Source organism: Vanellus vanellus, assembly GCF_965231255.1.
Source record: "Vanellus vanellus genome assembly, chromosome: 24".
Lineage (NCBI taxonomy): Eukaryota > Metazoa > Chordata > Aves > Charadriiformes > Charadriidae > Vanellus > Vanellus vanellus.
The window spans coordinates 7,583,554-7,593,634 of record NC_138929.1 but is presented as its reverse complement, the minus strand read 5'-3'; the positions used below and the strand labels follow the sequence as shown (position 1 = coordinate 7,593,634).

Here is a 10,081-nt window from a genome sequence, read left to right as displayed (position 1 = left end):
ATGCATTCCAGGAACTGCCTGGATTGCTTATGCCCTGCTGTGTTGTCCTTCCAACAGATATCGGGGTAGTTGAAGTCCCCCATGAGGATCAGGGCTTGCAAATGTGAGGCTGCTCCAATCTGTCTGGAGAGGGCCTCATCTGCTCATTCTTCCTGGTCAGGTGGCCTGTAGCAGACCCCCACTGTAACATCAGCTATCCCTGCCCTCCCTTTAATATTGACCCGTAAGCTCTCTGTTGGCTCCTCACCCATTCCCAGAAAGAGCTCCATTCACTCCAGCTGGTTCTTGACATAGAAGGCGACACCCTCTCCTCATCTCCCCTACATGTCCTTCCTGAAGAGCCTGTATCTGTCTATTTCAAGACTCCAGCCATCCCACCATGTCTCTGTGATGCCAATTAGATCATAGCCTTGCAGGCATGCCCACATCTGTAACTCCTCATGTTTGTTCCTCATGCTATGTGTGCTTGCATAGAGGCATTTAAGTTGGGCCCCCAATGAATCTAGCTCCCTGGCTGGAGTGGCTCTTTTTCCTTCAAGGTCCACTCCAGGTGCTCTCCAGCTGACCGGCAACCCATCTCCAGACTGTGGGTCTCTACTACTGGTATCAACATTGTATTGGTAGGAGTGGCATGGAATCCAGTTCCCCTTCCCCAGCAACTCTAGTTTAAAGCCCTCTTCACAAGGTTGGCAAGCCTCTGACCAAAGACATTCTTCGTTTTTTCTGATAGGTGGACCCCATCCAGCCCCAGCAGACCAGGCTTCTCAAAGCGAGTCCCGTGATCTAAGAAGCCAAACCCCTGGTGGCACCAGTCCTGTAGCCAGCTATTGATTTCCCAGATTCTCCTGGCCCTGTCAACCACCCTCCCTTTGACCAGGAGGACTGATGAAAAAACTACCTGTGATCCCAAGTCTCTGACCGTTGCTCCTAGGGCTTTATAATTGTCCTGGTTTGAGGCAAAACAGAACCAGTTTTGTTCAGTAACTTTGCTTCTTAGCTGGGCCTCTTCTAACTATTGAAATTAACAGCATATTGTGCAGACAATGTTCACTCTCTCAGAGTGATAAGACCAATTGTTTATAGCTGATGCCCAGGCATGGTATGCAGAGAGGCTCTTACTTATACTTATTGCTATAACACTCAAGAGCAGCTCACTTTGTTATGTGCCCCGTTGGAGGGTCGGAAGCGGAAAAATGTAGAGGGGTCCCACCTGCAGGGAGGAGCGGACAGGACAGGTGACCCAAAATTGACCAACAGGGTATTCCATCCCATCTGCCTCATGCTCAGTATAAAAGCTGAGGGATCGAAGGGTCAGCTCTCTTCCTTCAATGGCCGACATCTGAGGAGGACTCTGTTCGTCTGCCTGTGATCCTGATCCGGAATCCAGATCCAGAATCCAGTTCCCGTCCGCCACTGAGTCCAGTCTGGGACTGCTCCAGTGCCAGCTGGTGACGTGATTGTCATCTCGGGAGCTTGATACGGTTTTGTATATATTTTTCATTACTTCTTTTTATTTTATTATTAATATTTCATTAAAGTAGTTTAGTTCCTTCTAAACTCATAAGTCTCTTTTTCCTCCTCTGCCTCTCTCTTTGAAGAGGGGTAGAGGGGAGCATCTGTCGGTCCCATCTGGGGTGCTTGATGTCCCCAGTAGCCGATTCAGCCTAAACCGCAACAATACCCATCCATAAGAAGGGCCGGAAGGAGGATCCAGGGAACTACAGGCCAGTCAGTCTGACATCGGTGCCTGGGAAGGTCATGGAGCAGATCATCCTCAGTGCCATCACACGGCACATGCAAGAGAACAGGGTGATCAGGCCCAGTCAGCATGGCTTTGTGAAAGGCAGGTCATGCCCGTCAAACCTGATCTCCTTCTATGACAAGGTGACCCACTTGGTGGACGAGGGAAAAGCTGTGGATGTTATCTACCTGGATTTTTGCAAGGCTTTTGACACCGTTTCCCATAGCATTCTCCTGGAGAAACTGGCTGCTCATGGCCTGGACGGGTGTACTCTTCGCTGGGTAAAAAACTGGCTGGATGGCCGTACCCAGAGAGTGGTGGTAAATGGAGTTAAATCCAGTTGGTGTCCAGTCACAAGTGGTGTCCCCCAGGGATCGGTGCTGGGGCCCGTTCTCTTTAATATCTAGGGGGGCGTGTTGATCTGCTTGAGGGTAGATTGGCTCTGCAGAGGGATCTGGACAGGCTGGACAGATGGGCTGAGGCCAAAGGTATGAGGTTCAACAAGGCCAAGTGTCGGGTCCTGCACTTGGGTCACAACAACCCCATGCAGCGCTACAGACTGGGGGCGGAGTGGCTCGAAAGCTGCCTGGCAGAAAAGGACCTGGGGGTGTTGGTGGACAGCCGTCTGAGCATGAGCCAGCAGTGTGCCCAGGCAGCCAAGAAGGCCAACACCATCCTGGCCTGCATCAGGAATAGTGTGGTGAGCCGGACTAGGGAAGTAATCATCCCCCTGTACTCGGCACTGGTGAGGCCTCACCTCGAGTACTGTGTTCAGTTTTGGGCCCCTCACTACAAGAAGGACATTGAGGTGTTGGAGCGTGTCCAGAGAAGGGCTACAAAGCTGGTGAAGGGTCTGGAGGACAAACCTTATGAGGAACGACTGAGGGATCTGGGGTTGTTTAGCCTGGAGAAGAGGAGGCTGAGGGGAGACCTTATCACCCTCTACAACTACCTGAAAGGAGGTTTTAGAGAGATGGGAGCTGACCTCTTCTCCCTTGTGACAAGTGATAGGACAAGAGGAAACGGGTTCAAGTTATGTCAGGGCAGGTTTAGATTGGATATTAGGAAGCGTTTTTTCACTGAAAGGGTTATTAAACATTGGAATAGGCTGCCCAGAGAGGTGGTGGATTCACCATCCCTGGAGGTGTTTAAGAAAAGGGTAGATGAGGTGCTTAGGGACGTGGTTTAGGAGTGGTGGTGTTTTTATCAGGGTAGGTTAATGGTTGGACTTGATGATCTTAAAGGTCCCTTCCAACCTCACTGATTCTATGATTCTATGATTCTATAATAATCTTTCTTGATAGTCTTCAGGCTGCTCCCAGCTGCATCACTGGTGCCCCCATGGAACAGCAGCAGTGGATAATAGTCTGAGGACTGCATGAGGTTTTAGTAGTCTCTCATTTGCATCCCTGATACGAGCCCCCGGCAAGCAGCACACCTCCATGGAGAGTGCATCAGGCCAGCAAATGGGTGCCTCTGTACCTCTCAGAAAAGTCGCCTACATCTATCACCTGCTGCCTTTTCTTAGTTGTACTGGTTGTTATATGGGGAGCAGATCGGGCAGCCTTACTCAGCTCCTGCTCCTCTCCTGATACAGTAGGTTTTCCCTCTTCACCCTGCAGAGCAGTAAAGCAGTTCTGCAGGGGGACCTCAGCTTTTGGGGGAACTCTTCCTCCTCTACAAGCTTCCATTCTGTGTTCCTGGCCTCCCTTCCTTCTGTGAGTGCCAGCGTGGCACAACTGTTTGGCTGCGGGTTGTGGGTCCAGTGCAGGCTGTGCTTGTAACCAGCTGTCTGTCTCCTTCTCAGCCTCCCTGATGCTACGCAACCTCCTCACCGCCTCCTGCAGCTCAGCCACCTGCTGCAGGAGTCCTCCACCTGGGCGAACATTTTGCATGCAGTTATGCCGCCTATCCCTGCTCTGGGCACCTCTTGCAGCCTGAGGTCTGCACCGCAGCCTCCCCCTTCAGCAGCTCCGTCTGGGTGGAGGCATTGGCTACCACTGGGGTGGGTGGTGCAGAGCCCGAGCTGCAGCCTTTGCTCTCAGACGAGTGCCCACCATTCTGCTTTAAGTGCCCTTGACCTGTGGAGGTGATCGCAGAACGGTGCCAGACCATTGGAATGCTCCTCTGCCGAAGAGGTGCCCTTCTCAAACGCTTTTCCACACAAGCTGCTGTGCCAACTGCCATGCCACTGCATGACTCACGTGCCATGCACTGTTTTCCCATCCTGGTTGCTGCGCTCCTGGTCGCTTGCGCTCCCCGGGGTGCTTTTGTGTAGGCAGGGGGTGGTCACTGTTGCTCTGGCAATGCCCAGGCCCCCTCAGCACCTCACACGAGAGATGCCAGCTCCTGGCAGCTCTCTCCACTGCCCTGGCGTGCCTTTCCCTCTGGAAAACCGCATGTGCGCTGAACTCTGCTGCTCCACTCTGGGTCGGCCTGGGTCTGTAGCAGCTCCCCTCAGTGACTGATTGTTAGCTTCCGTTACCCCACATTTAAATATAATGATACATATATTTTATATATATATATTAAAAAAGTAATGACCTGGGACATCTAAAAATGCACTAATTCCCCAGTCAACATTATTACCTCATACTCTTCAAACAAGTCATCGACCAGTTACTTTTTGAGTAATAAAGAGAAGTAAGCATGTTGAGGGCATTTTTTCGTTTGGAAGATAGTCTGGGTAGCAAGTAGGGATTCATGCAGTAGAGTTCCCAACAGGATATCAGAAAAGTTGGTATCTCCCCCATGATACCAAAGGCAGTTTAGACCACTTGTCCATAACTGGCAAAATTAATTGTTCTCTCTTTTCCATTCAGTAACTTTCAGTGGACGTTTCTCCCTCGAATTTACTAATCATGCTTTCTGTCATTAAGAGCAGCTCAGAGATACACAGGATAGCTTTCTTTGGTTTGTCGTTCTCTACAATAAGATCACAAAATCCTGCTGGTAACAGCTCACTACCCATCACTACCACATTGCAATGAAACTCTGGATTCTTACCCTCAAGTGTTTCAACCTGTTCCCAAGAAGGCTGCACACACAAACAAGTTTGAACATGCTTTTATTGGTGACCAGAAAGCAGAGCAGGAGGCAGCACTGTTGGGCAGCAGTGAGAGGAAGGGAATAATGTGAAACTGTGTGTACCTGGGACCTGTGTTTTTACCTTGCCATGGAGATATTCCTTGGTGCAAAAGCCTGTGCATGTGCCCTGAGAGCATCTCTGACTATATTTCAGCGGCCCCTGGAAGCTGCTGAGCATCAGCAGATGTTTGATGCCTTGTGGAAATGGGGCACTGAGAATTTTAGTCAGAGAAGGGTGAGTCAGGTAAGTCTTGGAGTGCAAACTTCCTCAGCTCTTGACGTATCCAGGGTTCAAAATAGGAGACTCTGGTAAATACTTCAGGGAAGACGCAATGTTTGGGACCATAAGAAACAATGCCGTGAGCCTTTCCCTTGCAGACTAATGGGCCACCAGAATCACCCTGTGAGGTAAAAGGAGTGGGAGAGGTCAGACATGTCAGAGCACAGCTCCCTCTGCTCCAACAAAGAATCTAGCCTTGCCTCCCTCCACATGAAGAACCTCCTCGTTCGACCATCTCCCTCCAGACCCAGCTCCGCAAGCCTTGTAGCTTCCTACTCCTCTAAGGTGATCCGTGTCTGAGATTCAAAACCTGCCTTCACATCCCCGAAAAGAAGAATCTAGTCCCACTTTAGACGTGTGGAAATATCCAAGCCACCCCAGGGTGTCAGGAGGATATGGCGAAGGATTGACACCAGATCTGCAGGCTGCTGGGGCAGTGGCTACGCTGGATAGAATATCCCCAGGCATGTAAAAAGGCACACGATGCTGAGAGTTGGGCGTCAGACCTCGCGAGAGAGCCTCTGCACATCGTCCTGAAGAATCTAGTTCATTTTAATCCCCTTCGCCCCCAGCCTGAGAACCAACCTGACTGTCTAGTCCCAACCTCTTCCCAAGCTTGGAGCCAAAACAACACTTACTTTGAAAGTTCCCTTTTTGACAGTCTCGTCACCAGCACAGATCATAGATTGTTCCAGATAGTTTTTTTTGTAAGAATCCTCACACACTTCGCCTTCCTGCACTTTCAAGTCCACCTTCATCAGCACAGTAGTCGTTGTATTTGGTAGTGATATGATACCCCAGCCAGCCACATTGCACATAGTTCCTGGATCCACCTTCTCATTGTGACTGGGCAAGTCAATAGGAGCGACTTCCTTAGTCATTTTGGCCTTTACGTTCAGCTGCCAAGCAGAGAGAACATGGGGTTAGAGCAGGCAAAGGAATGGGAACAAGTTAATGGGGTTGGGGAAGTGAGCAGGGGGAGACCCCTTGGTCAGCAAGTATCTGTGGTGGCAGCACACACCTTCAGCAGCATGATGTCATTTTCATTGGTATATACTGAATACTTGGGGTGGATGACCCACTGTTTAATGGGGAACACCTGCCAGCTTGGCTCCTTCCTCTTTAGATTGTGGGCTCCCAGGATCACAGTGACACTCACGTTCCTGCCAGGAAACACCAACATGTTCCAGCTGAACTGACCACAACCACATGGCATCACTTACCCCACGGTAACACAGGACAGAGTTTTCCCACTCCGAAGACAAAAGGGTAGCAAAGAATGGGAGACACTGGCAACTCTTCTCCAACAGTAGCTCTGAGCCATGGTTGCAACCATGGACCAGGAGACCACTGCCAAGGAGTCCTGTCTCCAGGGATTACACAGCCCCTGGCAGACAGTGCCTGCAACTCACAGGGGAAGTCTTGGCTCACAGAGAGCCCTCCTGTGCCTGAAGTCCAGACCAGGACCTCAGTCCCTCAGTTGCCCTGGGTCCAATTTGACCATGAGCCTAGACAGTCAAACCTCTACCTGGAGGTTTGCCTCTCTGGGCAAATGACTCCAATACGTCACAATTCTCATGGTGGAAAAGTTTTCCCTTAAATATGGCCTGAACCTCTTCTATTTAATTCTTTAAGTATAAATGCCTACCCATTATCTTTATTTCTCATGCTCTCACCATCTGCTGCTGTGTTGAGCCTGGTTTCATCTTCCTGATGGTTGCTTGCAGGTATTGGAAAGATGCTGTTAGGTCCTCCCAAGTCTTCCTCTTCTCCCATCTGAACAAGTCTGGTTCCCTCAACCTCTTCTCAGTGTAGACCCCTATGGTACTCCACTTGTTACAGGCCTCCAGGTAGAGTATGCCCTATTAAGCACCACCACCACTCTCTGAGCCTGATGCTCTAACCTGTTATTACCCATTCAGTTGTCCACTCACTCAGATCATAGCATCCTAACCTAGATAGAAGAAAATCCTGGGAGACAATGTCAGAAGCCTTGCTTCAAGTCAAGGTAAGTGGCACTCGCTGCTCCCCCCATCCATAATGCCGTAATTAGAGAAAGTAAGCACATAGATCAGGCCTGTTTTACCCTTAGTAAATGCACACTGACCATTCCAATCCCCTTTCTCTACTTCATATACCTTAATGTGCATTACATCAGAACTTGCGCCATGATTTTTCCAGCTTTCACCTTTTCATTCTTCTACAGCCTGCCAACACGACATCTAATCTGATTTCATCTGCTTCCTGGAAGCTTTTTAACCACACAATTTCTGTCCCACTGAGAGATAAAGCAGAAAACTGCAAACCACATTGCTTTCCGTGATGTGTGAGATTGTTTTGTTGGAGGAGCACAGACACAAACTGAGGAGACATTTCAGACAACACCAAGCTGCAGCACGGAATGTTAATAAACACTTGAGTAGCCCCACAGCCCTCTTCCATATTCTGATGTTTCCAGCAAAGTGCTGATGTTCTCAACAATTCCTCTCCCAGATGGTAACTCACACAACTGTGAAGAGACTGTGTCTTCCCCGGAGAGAAGATATGCCGCAAGGTTTGTGGCCTCTTGAAGGGGCCTGTGCAGCCACACTCCTGAGCACGTGGGCTGGGGCATGTCTGGGCCCTGCTTGGTGGTGCCGTTATAGAATCATTGTCCTGTGCACCCATGTATTTTTCTGTTGGAAATAGCGGAAGGGTCAGAGTGGACCTGTGTGTGTTGCATCTCAATGGCAATGGCAATGGCTGCAACCGGGGCAATGTTTTTAAAGGTGAGCTCTGAGAATGCATACTGCCTCTCGGTATGTGTCAGGAGGGATATGGGAAGTGATTGAGGCCTCAGGACCCTCTCAGGCAATCACGGAGGACTGTGAAGAGCAGAGACACAAACCTGAGCCATCCCAGTCACATCAACAGACTGATGGCATCCCTGGAACTGACTGCTCCAAGATTCACAGGGAAATCTCGGCTTGGAGGTACTGATGGTGGAAGCTGAGCATGGACCCATGCATTGTGTGTGCTCACTGGCAGGACAGTCTGAGAAGCAGAAAAGGCCTTGACGTAGTGTTCAGCAATAACTAGAACATCATTGTGTTATCAACACCACTTTCAGCACACATCTGATACATAGCCCCAGACAAGCTATGATGGAGAAATTTAAGTCCATGCCAGCCATAACCAGTACAACACAGAAATCTCAGCTTGGAGGTGCTTGGTTGATTGGCCGTAAAGCACAAGCTGAGCAATCACCCACGCTTTGTGTGTGCTCGGCAGACCAGAACCTGGGCACGAACTGCAGGTTAACTTTCATGAAAATGAAGACACATTGTCTGTCCCTTGCCAGGAGTGGAGTAGAGTGTACCAGAGGCAGACGGCTTTTAAAAAACTGAACCTCAGCAAAGTGAATCCAGGCACATCCTTCCCCTGCTGCAGGTGAATTCAAAGTACTGACAGAGGACAGGACAACTTTAGAGAGTTGAGGGAGTGCAGCTGATCCAGAGCAGAGACAGAGACTTTCTCCCCTGACTGTGATCAAAGGGGAAAGTTTCGCTCCTAATGCCTGTGAGTGGCGGAGCAGTGAGAAGCTTTAGTAGAAAGTGGAGGTGAGAGTGAGAAGACAGAGCTTCAAGTGGGACTCTGGGTCGTGTTGCTCTTGGGCAAGTACCCTTCCTGGCTTTTCACGTACCTTTTTGCACTCTCCGGGCTGCAGCACGGTGCCTTTAATCATATAAACCTATGGGTTTCTGCACACTTGTAAATTGTCCAGGCCTCTGCCTTTCCAGGGACTGTGGGGGGTCTGGCTGCCCTACTCATGCAGAGGGCATGCATTTGGGTCTTGCCCAAAACATGCTCCTCACCGAAACATTGAACTCAAACTGCAGAGTCACAGAGCCGCAGTGATGCCTTCGCTGAAGGAAATAACGAAGCCTGAAAATTAGTATGAATATATTTGTGTCTAATTCCCTCTAAAATATGAAAGCTCAGCCAGGTGACCTTCCAGGAGTAACGTGGGTGGGAAAGGGGAAATGAGGGGATAAAAGCAGCTGGTAGTGTATAAACAGGCGGCTCGTTGGTGCGCTTGTCTGGCCATGCACTTTCCCAGAACACGGCAATCTCGTCTTCTCATGAAATTCCATTTCTGTAATGATTTTGAGAATGAGTTCTCTAAGTCTCAAGCCCGTGAGAAGAGCAGGAACAGTGCTTCTGTCACAGTGTTGTGGGAAGCGACAGACCACAAATACATGTGCAGCGGTGTGGGAACCAACTGACCACAAATACATGCTACACAAGACTATCTTCTGCCCACCCCTCCCCCAGCCCTAGACCACAAGGCTCATTCAGACAGCCACCATCCTTACCTCAGACATATTTACTATTCATGGAAGAATGTCAGCCTCTTCCTTTCAGCATTTTCACACTCTATTGGTGTTTGTATCCAAAGTGGGAGATCAAGGTCCATGTCGATTTTAAGGTTTGTGTGTTTTCTGCCTGGGTGTGTAACCAAGGAGGCACAAAGTCAGTGTGAAACCTGAGGCATGCTCCTTCCTACTGGGCACAAGAAGGAGAATATACTGATGGAAAGTTCTTTTCCGCTAATTTTGGACTTGTGCCACTTTTCCTACAATCCAGGGCTCCTTCCAAGAAAGACATAAGAGCTGGGTACTGAAGGGACCAGCAGGACCAAGTCAGACACTGCAGAGACCACGAGGTCCGGACACCACCTGAGAGACCTGTTTGCATGTGTGTGGCTGCATGGGAGAGATAAGCGGAGATGGGAGGATTCAAGGGCCGGCTACTGTGTAGGCTGAGTATCTAAGGCTGGTTACTGGGAGATACTTCACACATACGTGTTTGTGCATGTGTCTGCGTGTGCAAGTGGGTCTGTGTCCCAGCAGCTGGAGTGGGGTTGTGGGCCTCAGCGGCTTGCCTACGCAGATGGCTGCAACGGGGAGACCTGGATCCAGGGTGGCTACTGG

At 49.9% G+C, this 10,081-nt stretch overlaps 1 protein-coding gene across 1 annotated transcript; it reads right to left on the bottom strand.

The window, feature by feature from the left end:
• Positions 1 to 5,049: 5,049 nt before the first annotated feature.
• Positions 5,050 to 6,884, bottom strand: LOC309681233 (duodenase-1-like; the record flags this gene model as incomplete). The annotated part of the gene is made up of 4 exons (XM_082495067.1): positions 5,050 to 5,229; positions 5,747 to 6,007; positions 6,130 to 6,271; positions 6,757 to 6,884. The coding sequence occupies 4 exons, from the start codon at positions 6,882 to 6,884 to the stop codon at positions 5,050 to 5,052; spliced, it is 711 nt and encodes a 236-aa protein (XP_082351193.1).
• Between the last annotated feature and the right edge of the window lie 3,197 nt (positions 6,885 to 10,081).